The sequence below is a fragment of the Podarcis melisellensis genome (genome assembly GCF_964234715.1).
Source record: "Podarcis melisellensis genome assembly, chromosome: 3".
In the NCBI taxonomy this organism is placed as follows: Eukaryota; Metazoa; Chordata; class Lepidosauria; order Squamata; family Lacertidae; genus Podarcis; species Podarcis melisellensis.
In genome coordinates this window covers 42,473,241-42,496,793 of record NC_138530.1, presented here as the reverse complement: position 1 = coordinate 42,496,793, position 23,553 = coordinate 42,473,241, and the positions used below count along the sequence as shown (strand labels likewise).

General features: G+C 41.0%; 1 protein-coding gene across 4 annotated transcripts in view; it reads right to left on the bottom strand.

Annotated features, from left to right (window-relative positions):
* Positions 1–23,553, bottom strand: part of SMYD3 (SET and MYND domain containing 3) — a gene marked incomplete at its 5' end in the record, with an annotated part of 376,460 nt that overhangs the window by 188,396 nt on the left and 164,511 nt on the right. For 3 of the 4 annotated variants that reach the window (XR_014166902.1, XR_014166903.1, XM_081905838.1), the window contains one exon: positions 6,553–6,591. The exons of the other annotated variant lie outside the window; for it this stretch is intronic. Coding sequence is in view for 1 of the 3 variants with exons in the window: in XM_081905838.1 (XP_081761964.1) it covers positions 6,553–6,591 (39 nt within the window). The remainder of the gene's footprint in view (positions 1–6,552; positions 6,592–23,553) is intronic. 4 annotated transcript variants of the gene reach the window in all.

Genomic DNA, 23,553 nt, shown 5'->3' with positions numbered 1-23,553 from the left:
TCCTTTTCTCTGTCCTTAATCTCCAAAGTATAATTGCCAGGTATACATTACAGCTGTATAATTGCAGCTGTATAATGGCCAGGTATACATTACAGCTGTAATGTAAGTTTACTTTCTTCAATGAAGAGTTTAAATCCAATAACCCAAAAGGAAAAAGTGTAGCTTAGTTCCTATACATTTCATACTAGTATCAGCTCTCTAAAAGGCTACTGGAGTCCAGAATTCAGTTCCAGGGTTTACAGCATCCAGGATCATTATAGGAGTTCTGTGAACCACAATAAGATGGTGTGCCATGATTTACAATGTTGAAACATTTGCACTGTTTCGAAGGCTATTTTATCAAAGTTAGTTATTTTTCTTTGACAAGAGAAGAGACCTTACATTTCGTGAATTTTAGCATGATTCCAACTGTGTGTATTTTTTTAATAATAAAGAATGGCTCTGCTGGAATCTTGCATGATGCTCATTTACATTTATTTTGATCACGAAAAATTGAGGATATTGTACACTTTTCAGAAATACTATCTGTCAGCCTGAGGCAAATTTATTTGCTAGACATTGACAGGCAGACAAACAGAAGTTCAAAAAGTTGACTTCCTTAGCCAGTAAATATCAATCAGTGTTATTCAAATCAATAGCTTATGCTCTGGCATTATCTTCATCTCCTGCTGAATTTGCTGAGGCACATGTTGTGAAATGCATCACTAAGTGGTTGCATTATCTTATTACTTCTTGCGAGAAGATAATCTTTGCATTATCTATATTCTGCTGTGGCCTGTGGCTAATACAGAAATAAAACTGAGTGGAAATTAAACAAAGACAATCTGAAGATGGACCTTGAGCAGGGATTTGGAGTAACCTGTCATCAGTATGCTGATAACACTTAATTCTATCTCTCCATTCCATCTGAATTAGGAGAGGCAGTACAGATGCTTGACCATTGAATGAAGGCAGTAATGGGCTATATATGAACCAATGAAATGAAACTGAATCCAGACAAGGTGCTATGTACTGTGTGTTGCTGGTTCTCAAGTCTGAGAAGCAGGGAGAGGGCCAGTTCTTGGCAGGATTGCACTCCCCTGGGAGGGGGAGGGGGAGATGTGCAGCTTGGAGGTACTTTTTGATCCATTTATGGTGCTAGAAGCACAGTAACCTTAGTAAGCTGTGAATGCCTATGACTAGTTCAACAGCTACAAGTCTTCCAGAATAGGGATAGCTTGGTCACAGTGATGCCCATTCTGGTAACAACCAGACTGGACTATTGCAATATTCTTTATGTGGGTCTGCCTCTGAAACAGCTCAGAAGCTGCAATTAGTGCAGAATGCAGCAGCAAGGCTGTTGATGGGTATATTTGGACAGCTACATATTAACAGGCTGGATTTCCAGTTTGCTACCAAACCCAAATTAAGGTGTTAAGGCAGGTCAGGGAAATGGAACTTGAGTGGGGAGGAACAGAATATAATTTCCAGTGAAACATTCAGCATTCCGGTTATGGTCAGACCAGTGAAGGCTGGAGAGAAAACTTAGCTAACAGAACAGTATTGGACAGGAAATAAGAAGCTGGGCTACAAGTCATGAAGCTCATTGTCTCATCTGTAATAAAAAAATTTAGGAGATTATTATGAGTAATTGGATGGTCTCATGGATGCCAACATGAGCTCTTTGGATAAAGGGTGGTGGGATCTAATTGTACAAGAGTCTTCTGCAGATGGGCTGGTTGGACAAATGAGGGCTATTCCCACTATATGTCAGTCTATTTTGTTTGCTCTTCCAAATGGCTTTAGCCTTGGTCTCACTATTGGACTGGATGGATCATACATTTTTAGAAGAGAGAACAAGCCAAAGCAGAATTTATTTATTTTTAAGGTGAAAATAAAGAACACAAAAGTATCATGTGGCTAAATGTTTACGGGGAAATAGTGATTATTTCAGACATGCTTAAAATTACCCTGTGGCTGTTGAGGATCTCTTATGCTGTGCTTTGATGGGTGAAGCATAATAATGACAAGTAGTTCAGCAGACAGTCGTGCATGTTTTGCAGAATTATATTCCCCATCTTGTCTTTTTAATTTATATGCAAGGTACTTGCTAGTCCATGGAGAGAATCTTTTCAAGAATAACTACTCAGTATTTTTGTACTGCGTTGATGAGATGCTTCCAAAATGTGCAAAGCATCAAGGTAAAGTATCTGCAAAGCCTTTGCAAACCTAACAGCATATTTTAATATGCAGTGAATTCTCCAATTTGCTTCTACAAAGCACAATTATAATCTAAGCAATCTTACCAAGAATGCTGAATACTACTACTCTACTACTGTTTATCAGAAAGACACTGAGTGGAAAAAAAGCCAGGAAAGTATGATTTACATGCAGGATATAAAAAAAAAGATCTCTGTCTCAGTGCAAATTTTATAAATAGATTGAGGAGAACAATATTATGGTCTTCCTGGAAAATGCCTTTTAATACAGTACTGGATTAATTTTCCATTCAGATATTTCAGCTATGCTTCAGTTACACAAAAACCTTTCACACTACCTTTTAAAATAAAATTATGAAAACAATCATGTACCTAAATAAAAAGTGCTGTAGCAAAATACTTAAAAGTAATTTTAAAATTTGTTCCTTAAACATTTTTTTCTCAGGCAAATGTTCTTTTCTCCACTCTCAGAACTATGTTCACAATGTGGATGGAACATAGAGAGACTTACGCACAAAGGATGCATTTTACAGTACGGTGGTACCTCGGGTTACATACGCTTCAGGTTACAGAGTCCGCTAACCCAGAAATAGTGCTTCAGGTTAAGAACTTTGCTTCAGGATAAGAACAGAAATCGAGCTCCAGCAGCGCAGCGGCAGCAGGAGGCCCCATTAGCTAAAGTGGTGCTTCAGGTTAAGAACAGTTTCAGGTTAAGAACGGACCTCCGGAACAAATTAAGTACTTAATCTGAGGTACCACTGTATATGTAACACCAAACCTTGGTTTACTGCTATGTGGACATGCTGCCATGAGCCCAATCAAAGCATCAGGCTTACATCTCCTTTCCTACAAAGTAGTTGAGAAGAGGACTTCTTGGGAGATTAGTTTCACTTTCAAAGAATGTCACCTGGGTGAGTTGTACAAACTACAAATCTGGCTCACAAGAAACTGACAAATTTCAAAACAAGACAACTTTGCCACAAGATTTTTGACTACTTACCCCTCTGAAAATTCATTAACTTTGAATGGGAACACATAGGAAAGGTAATTGATTTGTAAATCTGTATTATTGATGACTAAGATATGCATATCTATTGTGCGCTACGTAAAATAATAATTTTCAATTATGGGTACTTCCACATCAATGGATGCTGAAATAGAACAGAGACTTGTGCAAAATAAACCAATTGCAGTGGAATGGAAAATACCAGACGAAAGTGCAGATGAATATCATAATGCTTTAAGACATCTTTCTACATTTCTAGGAAGCACTAGGAACTGCCAGTCTGGGAGCATCCCTTTATAGCTTTCTTGAAATCACATGGAGGAGAACTGGAATTTGATGGCAGATAATAACGGAGCCCTGCTAAAGTGCAAAACAAGTATCCAGGCAAGAGACTGTTTTTGACATATTCTTTTTAGACTTTTCCAGTTATGTGATCAAACCTGCCACAAAGCATGTATGGTGCAGCATATTCTAGTATAATGATTTTATGAATGCTATTGTCATATTAGCTTTTCAAGGAAGAGTGAATTCAGAAGGGAAGGGGTTACTAATTCTGTGATGTGAGCAAAAATTATTAAAAGAGTGAAGGAAGCAAGGATAAGCTGGTTTTATTATTATTAATTTAATACTTTCATAATCCGCCTGATTTACTTAGGCAAGGCATGACTTAGCATGATATGATCCTATGTAATAAGTTTTATGGAATCATTCAGCTTGGGGTTTTGCTGTTATAACTGCACACATCCCAGCTGCAACCAAATAGATGATGAAATCAGGGACTTAGCTCTCTATGCCCATGTAGGAAACGAAGAGCCAGAACAAAGGCATACTTGCGTGCTGAGGTCCCCCAAAACCCCTACCCCAAATAACTCAGACATCACACGTAATTTTTGTTTAAGGTTTTTGGCATAATTTTGGCCACAACTTTATTTTTATACAAATTGAGAGTGGTTGCTTAGGCATTGGTTATGACTACCTGTCCCCCACCCGCCTTGGGGGACAGCACTGACTCCCTAGTCAGTCCCGGAGGAAGCATGGTCAGAGTCAGATGGAGCTGCGTCACAGGCCCTCATCTGCTCCGCGCATGTTCCTTGAAGCTTACGCGGCCCGCACCCTGCCGTCAGGGTTTGGACGAAGGGGATGGTAAGCTTCAGAATTCCTTTAACGGAATACCCGTCAGCAGCAGCATTGGAGGGGCAGGCACAGCCAATCCATACCCCTCCACCAACCAATTTTAACCAATGCCTAACCGCCAACCTTACAAGTTGTGACGATTTGCTAAGCAGTAGGCAAAACCCAAAAGGCACGCACTAATCAGCCAATTGGACAAATTCCTACTGGGCCCCCGCACCAATGCGAACGACCCCATGACAGGCAGAGCAAGGTCAAAAGCAAGCCCAAATCAAGGGAGGGCGGGCGGGAGATCCGATGTCCACAGCGAAAGAGAAAGAGAAAGCTGTGGACCTTGCTTATATAGGGCATTAATCCCACCCCTAAATTGGCAACATCAAATTTACCCCAGTAACAACTTCATCCAATCTGCTCCGGCCCATTGCCATCAATGGCCTGGTCACTAACTGGGGTTTTGTTCGGCCCCATCCGCAACACGTGCTCTCTCTTTTATGAGAACACGCTTTGTCGCTCTTAAAACGGGTACGGAAAATCCCATGGAGCAAACATACACTTTAGGGGGGAAACTGGGATTTTCTAAAATACAACATTAGGGGTGTATTATAAACAAAACAGGATGAGTCTTCATACGTAATGTGACTACAAGATGTTATCTTGACAAAAACAATACAGATGCAATGTACTGTTCTTCACACTGTTTTTTAAAAACAACAACACTAAGCTCCATTTTGTGTCATTTGAACTGATCTGTATTCTCTGTTAGAATTCTCAAGTTTACATGAGCTAAATTGCTAAGAGCACTAGCCTATTTTAGCCAGTCAGAAAGGCCACTGAAAAACAAGCAAGACTGCACTATAATAATACAGGAGGATATGACAGACCATGAAAGCTAATCCATATGAAAGGCAGGAGGAAAGATTTTTGACTCTCACTTCTAAGAGCTAAAACAGATGAGTAGAGGTCCTCGGCAGTACCATTTCAAACAGCAGATGAGAAAACCAATGTTTGACTGCTGCTCTGTACAAAATGTTTCCAATATACATGAAGCTAGTACATAAGGAAGGTTCTAGGTGAGCAGTCTAAGGTGTTAGAGCTCATATACATTTTTCTGAACATCTAGCTCTTTTAAGCTCTAAAGAACAGGGAAGCAGAAAGAACCACAAGTGACTGGTGCTTCCTATTTCTGATTTTCCGGTGTAGCATCATTGTATCTAATAGCGAACTCAGGTGGTTGAGTGTCTATCACTTTGGAAGGTGTACCACCCACCCTGCTGCCCAGTGGCATCTTCATACAAGCCGACAGAGGCTATCTCAATGGAAAATGAAGGCTACAAGATGAAATGGAAACCCATCCAGGTTAATATGCTGCCTCCAAGTCAGGATCTTACATTGTAGCATCCTCAGAGGTTCATCTACACAAGTCAAATCATGATATGCCATATGGTTCCAACATAGCCTACTTCAGGTTGCTGCACATTCTGCAAAACATCTGGCATGTGACTGCTTGTAAACAATATACATATACTTTTCCTATGATTATAATGTTACTATGCATATGCATATAAAAGTTAAGCTACATAGCAGCATTTGAGACAAATCAACATGGAGTGCATGGGGTTGTGTAATGGGTTAAACATGCTATCAAATATGCGCATACTACTGAACTGTTCAACAAACTCAAGGACAACACTGTTTCATTAATTCTTGGCATGTATAAAAATATGCAGATGCTATACAGGTAGTGAGCATAATTAAGCCTGTGACATTAATGTGCCTTTCATAATTAGCAACTGAGCAATAAAGTAATAGACGTAAGTTAATGCTCATAAGGACAAAGTAATGCACACATGAAAAAAATAATCCTAGCAGCATATACACATTTTTGGTTACTCCGGGACGGGACAGGCATGGAATATAATTACAAATGAGTTGAAAAGTCAGGAAAGATGTTATAATTTGGAAACTGAAAGAAAATACCATGCTAATAAATACTAATATAGAAAAAGTACCAAAGAAATTGTACTCTGATGCAAATAAAACGGGATGCTTAATTAAGTTGTGAGAACATGAGAAGAGAAGGAAGAGCGCCAGAACAGAGTGATATGAACGTCTCAGCATGAACAGCAAACAAATTGGGGGTGGAAAGCATTCCTAGTACCACTGAAATCAATCCATCTTAATTTCTATTGACTTCAATCAAACGTAAGCACACTTAACTTTTTCCCACTGCGAACTCCTAAGGAAAAAATGAAGAACCTAGAGATGAAAAGAAAACGAAATCACATGTAAAATATATGCTCAGAGACTTTCTTTCACCTAACCATAAAAAATAGACTTCTTTCATTCTGCAATTACCGCTTGCCAAAAGCAAGGGTATGCCCATAATAATTAGAAAATTATTTCAAGTAAGGCTACTTATTAAAATAGCAAGTGGCATTATATTTTCTCTAAGGGCCTCAAAAATGAAATGAAGTCAATGATGGAAGAAATAATACTAATAGTAGTAGTTTGGATAGCCTCTCCAACGGAATGTGGAGAACCGTGTTGTTGAGTCAATACAGTATGTCGAGAAAATCAGATATATTTGAGGGTCTTGCTATTCTGTCAACGTTCTGTGCGTAACCCACCAGATGCTGCTACCATGCAAGCCTCATTAAAATTAATGGGAGTCACTCAGGAGCAGCGCTCAGTGGATTTCTCCCTCCAACACTTCGTTATTGCTATTGCTATGATGCATATCACTGCTTTATGGCATTCTCTGTGAATTTAACGTGTTTAAAATAGAATCTCTATAAAAATTATCTAATATTTTCAATCCATGGCAAAGGAAGAACAAGGGCATCGTGAGGGAGAAAAAGGTGAGAGAGAAATAAAACTGCAGGTAATTAACAGTGATTCATGGCTTTACTCAGTCCCAGGCTGTGTCAAAAATGGGAGGGAGATAAAGGCTGAAAACTACACAACCACTCCCAGAGGTGGGGGGGGGGCAGTGGATTAGTTATTCGGTCCAGCATCCTATTAATACTTCAGAGGTGTAGCATCTTAAGCTGAAATCAGGAGGGACTGAACAGTTTAGCACATCAGAAGTTATAAGATAAAAGAAACAGTGTGGGGGCTATTTCACTTGTTTCCAAATGATCCTTCTCAGCCATCCCCAATACACATGTGCTTAGTGTGTACTGGTGCTCCACAAATATACTATGCATAGGATAGCACTGTTTATCTTGAACTGTTGTCAGCAAAACCAAAGCTTTTTTAAAAATAACATTTCTAGAGTTTTCCTTCAATACATGTAACTTTGAACAAGGCTTGCCTTCTTTCAGTTAGCCATAGGAAAATGCCCAGAAGTTCTCGTGAAATTACTGTACACTGCAGAAAGACTGAGACAGGAAAGCAAATCTTGTTCTCCTTGAGAATAGTCAGTTTCTGCCTTTAATGTACAGGTGAGTTTCCCTAATTATGTAGGTAATTCAAAAAACTATACCATAGAACTATTGGGGATATTCTCAGTTAACTTGCAAAGCTGACTGGAAACTTTGACATAGTAAACTTACCAGAACTGAGCCCCAAAGGAGGAAACAGCTACTCACCTGTAAAGAATAAAAAAAACCAATTAGATACATAACTCCCCACAAATAGAGTAAAAAGTGGGGGGGGGCAGCTTGAAATTAGTGACTACATTTCAGCATAGTGTTGATTTTTCCATTGAAATCAATGGAGTTAACTACAGATATCTATCAATGGTTTTAAGCACCCCAAACCTGGTGCTAGATTGTGGCCATTATGTCAATAGCACAGTCCTATGCATGGGTACTAGGGGTGTGCATCAGCTTTACCTACTTCCCCAATTATGATAAAAGTAATGGTAATGTGGGTTAGGTTTTTACATGTCCAAGTTGAACTGCACTGTTAACAAGGTGTCTCAAGTGAGATCAAGGACTCTTAGCCACTCTGTGGTCTCAGGTTGTAAAGCAACCATTGCATAATGATAATAATAATGTGAAACGCTGCAAACTTGAGCAGAGAGTGGGTGGTGAACACAGAGGAACCTTCCTTTTTAATGGACAGGTTTAGGTTTTAATCACAGGGAATACCCAGGGCACTCCCAGTTGCAATGATCTGGGAAAAATATGTTGAAGTAAAGAAAGTGCTTGTTTTTCAAATGGAATTCTGCTGCTTCTCCACACAACCACTTCCCCAACGCTGCTGACATCCATCTGTCTTGGGAGACAATGGAGGAGTGTGCCTTTGGGGGTGAAGTCAAACCATTAGAGAGTCACAGCACCTGCTGTGGCTGTAGAGCCCAACACAGGAGATACATGTTTTGTTGCAGCTGGGGCAGATGAAGGCATCTGGTTGTGCAAGTCTTCTGCACCCATGGTAGCAACAAAAGAGCTTTATTTAGGCTGCTGAAATGAAGAAAGCTTGGAAAAGTGGGGGACAAGGATGTTGGTGTGGCAGGACTCTGAGCTCAGGTCTTACCTGAGCATAAGATTCCTATGCTTAGTGTGTGCTCAGACACCTTCTTGTGCCCCACAAAGCACTATTTTGCACCTCATAAGGCAATGGAGCTTGGGGTTCTATACTAAAAACCAAAGCAGGTCCCCTGAAGTCTGCTCATCACTGCTGTAAGTGACAAGGTACTTGACTTGGACATTCTCACCCATTATGTCAGCGCCTTTCTCCCACAGAGGCACATAAAGTAAACTGAACACATGACCTATGGGGAGCCATGGCAAAAATGGCTGGGTATTTCAGAGTTAAAGGCCCAGCAGGAAATCAGAATCTCTTATCTGGAGTAATTTAAAGAGACCCTTGGTTTCCTGCCTGTCTGGATCTCATATGCTCTTTTATGGGAGGACAAGCTTTTAAAAAGAAGAGGCTCATTTCTTCTGAAGGATTAACATAGGGATCTTTTTAGAAGGCTGGAAAAAGAAGCCCTAGAGATACGAAAAATGTTTTTATAGACTATGTTTTGCTATATCCACTCTCCAGCTAACTGAAAGTCTAACCAGAGACTCAACTCTTCTCCTTCTCTCTTTAGAAAATTTTGCAAACAAACCTAAGTCCCCCAAGAGGGTTTCCTTTTCATAGTTTGAAATTTTTGCTGAATTTTCTACAGCTCTCTAGACTCCAGCCCTGCCTCAGGCAAATTCATTCTTCCTGGTGTGATGAATGGCATAAAGGATGTTTGCTTTCTCATTCACAAAAGTACCCTCTGCAATTGAAGTCTCATTGATTTGCCACGCACACACCTTTTACAAAATGCACCATTTTATGGGTGAAAGAGATGCACAAATATCTGTAGAACATTTAAAAATAAATTCAAATATGCTACTAAGTTTGAAAGGTAAACACTTTTAAGGAATAGTTTTCAACTGGTTTCTTAAAAAGCTGCTTTTAAAATACAGACTAACTACGGAAAAAAGTTTAGCCATGCTTGCAAGGCACATGGCACATTAATGAAAGCTGCATTTACCCTGCTTTGGTTTTGATGGGCCTCATCGCATTCATAAATTTTCCAGGCTTCATGCAGACCTATTAAGCCTCTGTTGCTCAGCAAGCAAAGGGACCCAAATTGTACCAAGGGGCAACCCTTGTGTAGACATGGCCAACATTACACCCATCTACCCATACCTTCTTGGTGGTTCACATTCACATGGATAGATCTAAAACAATCAAAGTTCCAGTAATGTCTTGAACATTATAAATTGCTTTAATGTGGGGGCTAGCTATAGAGAAACAATGGCACTGAAATCTTTATATGATATTATACTGAATTAAAAACTAAACTGCAAATATAGTTTAAATACAGATTTAAGAAAGCATACTGGGCAATTACAACAAACAAAACATTTTTATAAAAAAAGTCCAGTTGCTATATTCCAAAAATTGAAAACAATCATGGATAAGGAGCAGCCAATTTGCAGAGTATGTAGGGTATTTTTAAGAAATGGTGTGAAGGAATATTGTTTGTATCTCTTGTTTTGATAAAATAATATTAGAACAACATACAGAGCAAATCCAACAATATCATATTGAATTTCAATGTTTTACCAGCACTCAAGAGAAAACACTGAATGAAAACATTGCTATAGAGAAGATTAAATCAATAACACCTTCTTTTAAAAATGGAAAACCACTTAGTCTTGGTGGTATACAATTGATTATTACAGAACATTTTCACTCAGCTCAGCTTTTTTTTTAACAAGTGCCCATCAGTTTGACAGGTAGTGTTTATGAGGTTAATTCAACCTGCCTCGCCCAAGTCAAGCTGCACTGGGGAAAGTAGGGTACCTCTTCAAAGCAAAGTTACCGTACTTCAACAGACCAGGCTTGGCATATTGCATATAGAGGTGACACCTGGTTGAGCTTGCCTGGAATGACTCTTGCTTTCCCTGGTCCAGAACACACTTTGTCTTCCAGCACCACTAGCAGTAGCAAACCTGCCTCTCGAACTGCAGAAAAGAGTTGAATAAAGCGAGGAAGAAGAGCAGAGGGCAAAGTATATTCATTTCCAGGGACTGGGTGAAAACTATTGATAAAAAGATGCCTCTCTTGAGCTTGGCAAACAAGGAAATACACTCAAATCTTAAATTAATAATAAAAGTCATTTCACTGTATGATTTTTTTAAAAATTGGAAGAACTTCAATGGAAGCAGGGGCAGAGTTCAATTTTGAGGTATCCCAGTGGAATCATTTTTAATGGGTTTCACCCAACAAGCACTGAAGTAGAAACCAAGAGCCCGGGATTTCTCTTTTCTTAATATGTCCATGGGAGGGGTACTTCATACAAATTTACAAATCTTATATTTTGCAATTTGCCTGGTCCAAAGCCATGAATCTAAAGATATGTACACTGAATAATTTTATAAATCTCAGGAGAAGCAGTGCTAACTGCAGAGGTATGTGCTCAAAATATCTAACATTGTCTTCTATAAATCAGTAAAAGGTAGGTAGCCGTGTTGGTCTGCCGTAGTCGAAACAAAATAAAAAATAATAAAAATCTTTCCAGACCAAATAAGTTTGTTATTGGTAAAGAAGTGTGCATGCACACGAAAGCTTATACCAATAACAAACTTAGTTGGTCTCTAAGGTGCTACTGGAAGGGATTTTTTTATAAATTAGTAAAACACTGGAAATGCCAGTGTAATTAAAAACAGCATTATGTTAAACATGCATAGAAACAATATCCCTTCCACCACGATTAACAGTACAGGTATTCACTATGATTGCTATATGCAACCTCCTGGTACAAAGCCACTATGTCTCTGTATAATCAGTTGCTGGCGAGTAACAACAGGAGAGGGCTACTGCTCAAGTTTAAGCTCTGCTAGTGAGCTTCTAATATGTCCAGCTGGACACTGTAGGAAATGGTGCTTTAACTGCAGGATGAGTCAGATGAGCCCTTAGGAGCACAGGAAGATTCCCTTTACCCAGTCAGACCATTGGTCTATCTAGTTCAGTATTGTTCACACAGTGACTGGCAGTGGCTCTCCAGGGTTTGAGGCAGGCCATCTCCCAGCCCTACCTGAAGAAACCAGGGATTGACCCTGGAAGCTTCCAAGTGCAAAGCAGATGCTCTACCACCCTCTCCATTTGTGCTGTTTTTAGAAGGCTGGGCAGGGCCCATACAATCAGGAAAGTCGGGGTAGTAAATAATGGGATTTCAGCAAGTGGCCCTTGTCTCCCTGGTTAAAGCAGTGCTGTAGGAGAGAGGCAGAAGGCAGTTTTGCTGAAGGCTGATATTCTGCTGGCACAGTGGAAAGATCTTGTGATCTCCATCAGTGAAAAGTTGCCCAGACTGGGGGGAAGGCAGTAGATGCGGAAGACTTATATCAGTCAATGGCACTGGTATTATCCCCTAGTTGTTTTGGAATGGGAGAACCTGTGCACCTCCAGAAATTATTGGACTATAACTCCCACCATCCTTGACAATTGGCTGTGAAAGTTGAAGCTGATGGGAATTGTAGTCCAACTGCATCCCGAAAGCCCTAGTACCACATGACCTCCCACGCCAGGAGGACTGTGCGACTTCATCAGCAGGAATGGCCCAGGCGAGTTCAGAAAGTCAGCATCTCATTTGTCGGACTCCAATTTGAGTTCCACAGAACCAGACAACCCAATGCAAGTTCAAAGATTTAATCTCCAAATACATTTTCCTATTTAGTATGCTGGATACTTATGATACAAGAGTCTTGAAACAGAGGGCTGTTTCCCAGATCCACTCATGCAACAACCCGGCCCTCTGTGATTAATCTGCCACTCATCCAGAAACTGTTATTTTAACTAATAAAGAGATCCAATCTTGAAGAGATTATCATTTCCGATGCCCGCCTATAGCTAAAAGAACTCCATGCATACATTTGCAAGATGAATAAACATGCTGGCGCTGGCTATCACACAGCTAGAGCAACTAATAATGGTTGGCGATATGGATGCAGCGATTGATTGCATGGGTAAGGGTAGATGATTTATTCTTCTCAGCAGTTGCATTGCTAATCCAGGGCCTTGCTTCATGTTATCCCTCCTCTTTTTGTTACTTTCAATAGAATGAATTATTTCAGCTTCCTGTTTATGCAGCAGCAATTCCAAAAAGACAAGAGTCCAGAGATGACAGTTCTTGCTCACATACATTCTCGAGAGAACCACAGGAACAGGGAAGGTGTGACATACCTTACCATTCTGTTTGCTAGGAAGCTGACCCTCAAAATCAATTGTGATGCACAGTGTAAGAGCACCCCGGAGAGAAACTGAAAAATAGATGCAATGGGACGGAGGTGTATACAGACATATAGAACTCAATAAGTGAACCCACTGTACAACTGCACACATGTTTTGTTCAAACTGAGCAAGGGCAAAACCAGTATTCTTGCAGCAGAACTGGCTATGCATAACACTGATTGGTTGACACCCACTTGTCCCACTCCAAGCACTTTTTCAACATTATAAAACTGTATTCTGCTTTAAGGAAAGGAGACATAGATAAATCAGTAAATGTGCATTCAGTGCTTTCAAAGGAAGACCACCAGGACCCAGCCCACTCAAGCATGGGTGGCCTTCTCCAGCACTGCACTCCCAGTTATGATTGCCCCCCACTGCAGAGGGGGGCTAATATAAAGGCAATTCTATTTGTAAAGGGATAGAGCTGATTCCTAGAGAGAAGAGAGAGACCACAGAAACTGCTAGAGAACAATCCAGCAAATTGCTGAGCAAATCAATATAAATCATAATCTGGCCAGGATGGCAACAGGGTGGATCATGTACAACTGATGAAAGTGAGCAGTTATGCCATTTAATAGTGGTGTGTGTGTGTGTCAGATTTTCTAGGCTGGGGAAACATAAGCTGAATTTCAGGGAAACGAGATGGTGATGTTTTGCTATTGATGCTGTGTAGAAGCCCTATTAAAAAATGAATAAAGCATGGCTGTTCCACAGTAAGTGCCCAGTGTGGAAGCAGCCCAAGTCCAAACCAATTTATTATCCTTTCACATCCAGTCTGCTCCTATTTTTACTCCTTTTTTATTAGCATTCTGAGCTGTATTCTTACCTAAGTATAAACATACACAATGTATCAACCAATCTCCATTCAGTTTTGGTAATAATAATAATAATAATAATAATAATAATAATAATAATAATTTATTATTTATACCCCACCCATCTGGCTGGGCCTCCCCAGCCACTCTGGGCGGCTTCCATAAAAACCAAAAATACAGTAAAATATCACACGTTAAAAACTTCCCTGAACAGGGCTGCCTTAAGATGTCTTCTGAATGTCAGGTAGTTGTTTATCGCTTTGACATCTGCTGGAAGGGCATTCCACAGGGTGGGCGCCACTACCGAGAAGGCCCTCTGCCTGGTTCCCTGTAGCTTTGCTTCTCGCAATGAGGGAACCGCCAGAAGGCCCTCGGCGCTGGACCTCAGCGTCCGGGCAGAATGATGGGGGTGGAGACGCTCCTACAGGTATACTGGACCGAGGCCGTTTAGGGCTTTAAAGGTCAGCACCAACACTTTGAATTGTGCTCGGAAACATACTGGGAGCCAATGTAGATCTTTCAAGACCGGTGTTATATGGTCTCGGCGGCCGCTCCCAGTCACCAGTAAATTTTTATATTATGGAAGTAACAGGATATTTTCCCAGCTTGATTATTCCCAGTTATGCAAATATGAGTTCACCACACAAGAATTTTAGCATGTTTCCGAAAGAAAGAAGAAATTGCACCAACGTATATTCCCTTGTAAATTATGCTGTCAAAGCTCTGAAACTGTAGGTCTTGCAATTAAAAACATATTTCCCCTTTCTGAGCTATAATCCAAGATGATATCTTGTCAGACAGTCAGCTGGCAACCGTATTGCTTGTCTGTGTTTTACAGTTATTTCCACTTCCCAGATACTTGGAACCACTCCCAAACCTGTCATATAGAAAGTGTGGATATGTGCTTGACATTTTGCATCCTTTCACAGCCGTTGTAACATACCGCTTGTTATCTTCCTCCTGTCCTGCCGTTGAGGAATTAGTGGATCATTATTTGTCTAGCTCCTCCCCTTTGACTTTACCCCCCTGGGTGACCCTGCTGGGACTACAAAACTCCTGACAGCTTCGCTCACAAGGGTCATAGGAATGTGCAAGCCCACTCACCACGACAGGGTGATGATCCAGCGAGTGAGCTTTCAGACAGCACTCACCTTGTAACTGTGCATTGCCACAGCACAATCAGAAGCAAGTCTTAAGTTCACATGTGCCACCTACCACCACATTGATTATTAACATGATACATCCCTTTAACAATCCCAAGCTTAGTACACATAGGATGTGGCAGCAATGTCTTAAACTATACGAAGAAAGCTATATACCTTTCAGGGAAGGATGGGTCTTTAAAAGTCCCAAACTGTATCAGACTTTATACATTCTACAGGCAACTCCCCATTTGTGTGTGATCAGCACCTGTGCGGCTGCCAACATGTGCACTGTTTTCAGAACTGCAATGGGGCAGAGGTGGAATGGGGCAGGCTAACGTGTGTCCCACCGATGCACACAGTGCCTCAGAATGCAGCCCCCACGTAAATGGGGAGTTGAGTTGCCTATACTAAAAATGTTAAAATTCACTTAGGAAGAATTCACATCCTAGGAAAGTACTATAAGATCCCATCATATATGTCACATTTCAGTTCTGCTGGCGATGCTTGGCTGGTAGTTTCAACCTTAAGTGAAATCCCAGGGATCAAACATTCAGCAGAAGGTCGTCTTGGCAATAGCACCTCATAATCCCTCTAGAAGTTAAGAGTGGCATTAACACTGTAAACCAGGGGTGGGGAACCCTTGGTCCACCAGATGTCGCTGAACTACAATACCCATCAGCCCTAACAAGCACACTGATTGTACAGCTTTTAGGCACCTGCCATGTTTGGACAGGTCTTTCCAGGCTGCAATATTGGTGAGTGTGGTGGACCAATCAATGGACTATTGATATTATGTGGTGCATTATTGGTGTGTTTTATGTATTTGTTCGGTGTAATCTTACCAGAGGTCTTCTGATGACAAGTGTGAAATAGGTTTTTTAACAAATAACCGATGTCATAAAAGACAGGTAGACAACTGCAGGCATAGGTGTCCACAGATAATCCAACCTCTACATATTCAGCCATAGTGAGATCACTTGACATTCTTTTCATGCTAAAGTTGGCAGCTAATTGAATTCAGTTAGTATGTCTAGGGAAAGTTATTTTTAGTGTAAAACTCGTGGCGCACACAGGATCCTTAAAACAATGTCCCTGCGTATTGCAATGAGCTTTTTTTTGGAGGGGGGGCGGTTAATAAATCAAAACTAAGGCTTTCAAGGTAGCACTTTAGATAGTTAGGTTCAGTTGCTGTTAAACTAACTGCCCATGTCTTATCTTCATTTACTAGCCACCTGTCTAAAACGAAACCACCTTAAGAACTGTAGCTTAATATATAGAATGAAATAAAAACATCAGTGGTATTGAACAGTGTCTAATATAAGTGTCCAGTGTGATTTATTTCTCTCCTCAGTGCCTAAGGGAGGGCAGTAGAGGTCAGGTAGTCTTTGATAATGGTCTGAAGAAGGCTGAGAATTACTTTCACAGTGCAAGAAAGTCAGCCTTGGTGTCTTTTGTGCCAAGAAGAAAAACCTCACTGCTTTTGCCGACATAGCAAGTCAAGGAAGATTACTCGAAAAAGTATATTGAAAAGACTTTGTGAAACTGACATTAGTTTAGTAATTCCTACCCATAGACAAGGATTATACATGTGTCTCAGATCTTAGGAGCACAAAACATGCTACACTTCCCATAACAAAGTGGGAAGCTCATTATGGCCAAATGTTGTTAATACACGTTTTGCATGCATGCATATATGTTCTTATCAGGAATGGAAAATACAAGCATGCTTTGTAAGGCAAAGGCAAAATGGATGCTTGACTACAGGAGCAGACAGCCTAAGGGTGGATGTCAATGTAACACTAAGTGGAATAAGAACAACATGGTATGCTCACACAATGGGACTTTCTCCCGCCCGCTGGCCTACCTGTCAGAAAGTGTATGCCAAGTCCAAAGTCCAGTGGTCAATCCACACAAGCATAGTCCAAAGCCAGGATACACAGTCCACGGTCAATCCAAGTAGCCAAGTCTGAAGTCCAGCAGAGTCAAACCCAAAGCACAGTCCCATGGAGGTTCAAGAGCAACCAAGTCAAGGTCCACCAACATGGGCAGTTGAGCAGACACAGCACCTCAGCTCTACTTCCCTTTTGTACTTTGCCTGCTGATTGCAGCATCTGGGCTTGATGAGACAGGTGACCCTCACCTGTCCTGAGCCTAATCCACTTGAGGAATCACACCCCTCCTCCCAGAGCTAGCGAGCCCCACCTGGCCGTTCGGGAGCTGGGCTGTGGGCCTATGAGGTAGGCAACAACCAAAGTCCCTGGGCTAGGCAAATGTTCACATCCAAAGCAGTCTTTTGGCAAGCTTTTCCTTTATTTAAAATGTTCATATGTCACATTTGGTGCTTAAAACCCTTCCAGGGTGGCTCACTATAACGTGTTAACAGACCATTCTGCCTGGAGCTTATGGTAGCCCAAGGCATCTGGGGTTGGGGAAGTAATCACTAGCAGAACCAGCTATAATACTCAAAAACAAACAAACCCAACATTAAAAATTGAGCTCTATAGAATACTAACTTCCAATAAATAAATACAGATCAATTCAATTCAATTCAGAAACACAGTAAAACCTATTTAAGCTCCAGAACAAACACGTCTGTGGGTTCTCCTAAAGGCCTGAAGTGATGGGGTCTAATATCTCCCAGTTGGCAACATGTTCCACAAACATTCAGCAGGGCTGCCAGAAAGCTGCAACCAAGCAAAATAAATGCACCCAATTCCTAATGAGGCACGAAGGCCACTGAGTGATATTGAGCAAATTGCTAGCTCTGTTTCTCTCCTCTCTACCCAAAACGCAACTCCAACTTCCAGTTGCCTCAGGAAGCAGAAGTGGAGGGAAGCACACTCCATGCCCAGGGACCAAGGGTCTCTGGGAAGATACACACCATGCCTTCCAAGATGAATACCACAGCAGGAGCGTAGCACCAGCCATCAACCAGAGAAGTAGCAGTTGCAGCCTGGAGCTTGTTCCCACTCCTTTCCAGAAAGAATGCTTTGCCATAAGTAACAGTGTGAATACTCTGTCACTGTTGAGATGAATGAGGGCTGATGGGTTGATTGCAGCATCTCTCTTGAAGCAAGGGAAGGTCAGCCTGGAGCCCTGGACCCTGCTGGATACGGATCCCTACTTACAACTTACCTCTTCACTCTGGCATCATCAAACTAATCTTCCTCCTCTACTTTTTCCCGCCATTCTTCCTTCTCTTATGTGTCTTGTCTTTTTTAGATAAGCCTGAAGGCAGGGTGTGACTCCTGAAAACCTTTGAGTTAGGGTGGGACCAATATATAAATAAGCATGGTGCTGTAGCGTCCAGTTCAAGGGCTGCTCTCCAGAAGATATAACAGAGCAGGACTCCGTCCTGTTACATGGTGTGTAGCAAGCGCATGACAAAGAACAGCAGAAAGCAGTGAACCTTTGTTGCTTGCCCATTTGTGTTAGGAAAATATTTATTGTGGAGATGTAAGGCTCTCAGTACTGATGTGACAGTTTGGGAAATATACACCATATTATATTCAGTCAGAGAAAGAGATTTTTCCAGGCAATTTTGGTTGTGTAAATGTGAACAGATGAATAGGCTGTCTGTAGTGCTTTGTTTGCCGCATGCAGGAAGAAACCAAAACAAGGCTTTTGAGTTTTCTAGCTTTTCACAGCAAAGACAGACATAATCATAGTTATAGACAGCAATAAAATGGCACACAATGGGGGAAAGGAGCAAGTTCTGTAGTCCTAGATAATTTGACATATTCAAGTATGGCCTGACTGGGGGGGGGGGATGACCTTGAAGATAATTAAGCTGAATTGTAAGGCTGGGGCTCAGTCAAGTATGACAATACATTCACATCTTCATAACAATGCTAAGCAGCCATGAAACAGAGTGGAGTAATGATGCTTTCTTGCAGTCAATTTACATTTTAACCACATTTGGGTTTTATACTTTGTAGCTGCCCCATTTCCAAACCAGTGGTTTCCGCTTGAAAATGTTTGGTGCAGAAAAGTTGAACTTCTATGAATTTCCCAAGAAATGTTGAGCCAGGATTCCTGTCTAGCCTGCCTAGCAAAAATCATGTCAAGAAGACATGTAGGAAGAAAGTACCCTATGTTTCCCCCCTGGTTTCTGAGGATAAGAAACACATACTAAAAATATATAGAAATGAAAGCTCAAACTTCTGAAGCTGCCAAAAATCAAGAGAATACTGACAGAATTGATCAAAACTTCCCCATACTGAGTGGAATTAGCTCAATCTCATTTTGCAGTTTGATAGCTGGTAAACCTACTAAATAGTGCCTGTAGTGATGAATTGCACAGCCTGAAGGAACAACTGGATCTCTGTGGCAGAAGAACCTTCACTGTTTGAAGAAAGTAGGCAGAAGCTTCCATTTGACACTAACATACGACCAGTCATAAAGAAGCTCATAACTTTACAAAAGCACCACTGAAGAGTTAAGAGGATGAGCTGGACGTTATTCTTTATTGATGCCCTAACCTACACTTTACCTCCGATTGCAAATGCAGTTCAACTTCTTCTTTAAAAGCTCACAGACAGACTCAGATTCATGTATAAAACCTGTCATAGATGGTTGAAACTCATCATCACTTCCAAACTCAGTTTAACTTCTAATGCTAGTTATTAATTGTTGATTCAGCTTGCTCGACATGCGAGTGGGAAAAGGATCAGCTCCCTGCAACATGCTAAAAGTACGTGCATACACATTGTGTGCAATATGTGCCGCTTGTATTTCAGTATCAAACTTGATCACAAAAGTGTTTTTGAAGCAGCTCCAAAAATACAATACAAATGTCATTTGGATAACAACTTTCTTTGCTGAAGTGTTGCTATTTAGCAAACTACAGTATTTCGGATTCATTTTTTGTAATTACCCACTCATAAATCAACTTAATAAAACAGTCCAAGCATAAAGAAAATGTATCAAATATAGTATCCATCATACTATAAATCACACTAAGATGGGGAAGTTAATAGGCCGCCTCCAGGCTTTCTTTTACAACTATAAAGCCAGCATAAATATGAAGCATAAAGCTTTTTGGTTTGGCGGTATGCTTTATAGCAAACCACCCTTAGGATAAGTTGCCTATATGTTCTATAAATTCTTTTTCAGTAACAGAACCTTAGATTGATACTGAAGTGGTTTCAAAACTGCAATCTCTCTTTGACAATTTGAAATTGAGATTTTCTTTAAGGATCCAGTAGACCTAGAGTGACAAATTCTCCTACTGATTTTCAAATTTGCTTTCATTTTGTACATACTACACTACTTCATGGATACATAAAATCCAAGGTCAAGATGGTATATCATCTATTCCAATCACCCACATATGATAGTAAGTGACAATACAGTCACACCTCGGGTTACAGACACTTCAGGTTGCGCGTTTCTGGGATACAGACGCGCCAAAACCCGGAAGTACCAGAACAGGTTACTTCCGGGTTTCAGAGCTTTGCGCATGTGCAGAAGCACCGAATCGCAAGCCACACAGGCGCAGACACTGCGCTGCGGGTTGCGGACACTGCAAGTTGCAAACGTGCCTCCCACACAGCTCACGTTCACAACCCGAGCGTCCACTGTACACCCAGAATAGCTGGGGCAACCCAGCCAGATGAACAGAGGCATGAATGAATGAAGGAATGAATAAATAAATAAAAGCACCCCACTAAGGTTGTCAGTGCAATAAAAGACATAGCTTTAAAAGTTTTTACAAGTGCAGCTAACAAATCCTTATTGCAATAATATGTTAGGAGAAATGTACTACCCAAAATCTCCCATTCTGTGAAACAATCATTGACAAAGGAGACTTTTCACACAGTAAATCTGACACATGAAATCTGCAAGAGATAGAGGAGTCACTGCCAGGAACTTCACAGTCTGCAGTTGAAACCTAGACTGGTGCCGACCTTGGGAGTGGGTGTGACAGGGCCTTATATCCCTCCCCCAGGTGAAGACTGGAACACACAACATAAATTTCTGTGATTGGCAGTTGTCTGGAATGGCCAGTCCTCTTATAAATACTACAGCTCCAGCTTTTTTACTTTTGCCAAGACAACATTGTAGAATATTCCACTTGCTGCACTGCAATAAACTCCAGCAATAAACCTCAGAGGACACACACACACACACACACACACACACACACACACACACAGGTCCTGTCAGACAGCAACTGGGAGTATAATGTCTTCAACACTTGATTGCTGTAAGAGAAAAAAAGATTCCAGGGAAAGTTGGAGGGTAACACTGTTGTTCTCCCCCTAGAAGAGAGTTTTAGGATGCCTGCCGAAGGTGAGTTTCTTGAGTCAATGTAACAGCCTGCAACTCCTGCTGTCGTAACGCAATGCATGCATACACTGAATATTTTCTCTAGAGGTTACTGTCCACCTGAGCTGACTACATATTTGCATTAACAAGCAATCTTGCTCTTGTTCTATATATTACTTAGAATCAGCTGTATTACAATTCTGCCAGACAAAAACGTTACATTTTAATTTGAAAGGTTTTCGGATTCCATAGAGTTAACATCAAACCGGAAACCTACAGATACTGGTCTAGTTAAAGAGGCAACTTTTGTACCTCCGTGTTTCAAAATCCACATGGATTATGAGAATAACAAGCGTGGATGTTTAATGCTAGACCTTTTGTGGACTGCTGTGCTTCTTCATCACCCCACAAGTTAGGCTAATGATGTGGCGTTCAAAAAACAAATACAGTACTTCCTTGGTAAAGAAGATTAGCTGCAAATTAGGATCACATTAAGCCTTTTAGTACACAATTCAGTAAAACAATCTGACCAAAATAAAGATTTACTGTGTACAGATTAGTCTTTAACACACACAAAGGGGGGGGGGAATAATGTTTGGTTCACTAATTGCTGGGGGGGGGGGGAGAGAAACAAAGCTATCTAAACAATGGCCTGGCTCAAACAACACAGTGAGCTAAACTATGCTTTACTGGGACTGTGTGGGCTCCCTAAAAGTAGCTCACAGCCACTTTGTTCACTCCGAGTCCTTTTTGCTTCTGCGCCAAACAAAGGCAAGAGCAAACCTTAGCTACAGCTCAGGGTTACTGAAGACAGAGCTTAACCATAAGTCCCCGTCTGGATGACACACTAAGCCAAACTTAGCTCAGCTTGACAGTAAAAAGGACTGGGGAGGAGAAAAGGTTCTGCAGGCCACTCTCCAGGAGCCTACACATTCACATGGTCCCAGGAAGCCATAGTTCAACTTCCTGTGTTGTGTCAACCAGGCCAATGTGTAAGGTAACAATAATGATCTCTCTTATCTATATATGGCTTATCCACCAACAGGCACAATGAGAAACAGACTATTAGTGCTCCCAAACACCACATAATGCAGCCGACCTGCTGAAGACCTAGGTATCTCTTTGCCTATCACATTCATTCTTTTCCGCATTTCATAATTTTCACCATGATGATGACGCTTTGCAATTTTGAGCATTACACAAATTACTTTTATTCCATTCTGAGTTCAAACAGAGTTAGAAAACCAGAGGCAAGTGCAGCTACTTTCAGTTCACTGTCATAATGCAATTGCTAATATCACTCCGCTGCCAGGCATATATGGGGAAGAAAGTGAATCAGTTGCCTCTCTCTCATATTACAGTGCAACATTGTTTAAAACTCAGGCATAGGGATGCCTCAGTATTCCACAGCTTGAAGACTTTAAATACAATGATATGCCTGTTGCACAACAATGCATAAATGAAAACAAGTGAAAAATGTCAAAGAAGGGGGGAAATGGGGAAAGAGGTTAACATGTAAAACTTGGCATGGATTTTCTGCTTAAAATGTATATGGGACTTGAAAACCAAGTTAGCAATCCACTTTTCTTATGGGGTTTGACCCATCCTTAGGCAGAGCTCAGTGGGACTCTGATGGCCATAAGTTTACCACAGGTTGCTGCTGCTGTTATTTAACAAATTTATAGACCACTTCATAGCGTAAAGTAATTCAAGTGGTGTACAAGTTAAAAACAGAATAAACCACAAAAGCACCTGTTCTAAAACAGTATGTGCAACACTAGTAAGGGGTGTACCATCACTGTTCAAATGGCGAAAGCGTAAAAATTGGGTTATTTAGTCACCTAGAAATTTTGCATGGGAGTTTGTTGTTGTACTGCATCTGAATTTTTCACAGTTTTTTTCTAGTATAAAACACTGTAGAGCAGCCGTAGAGGGGAAGTGTTCTAGCCTATTCAAGTTAAGAAATTGAAGCAAACTGAATTCCTGACATCAGTCTGTAAAATCCTTTGTTGTATCCAGCATCACCCCAATACCCGCTGCCCGGGTATGAAGATGTTTTTACCTTGATTTCTTACCCAACAATTATCTTACATGGTAGCAATCAACAGTCAGCTCACTACTGGGGATGTAAATGCAGCCCAAAGTGAATTGCACACTTTCGTAGAACTGGCATGAATTGCGTCCGAAACATAAGAAACCATAAAGGGGATTTGACAGGGTCTAACAGCAGCTGAATACTACTACAGCAAGCGAACACTTCCTCC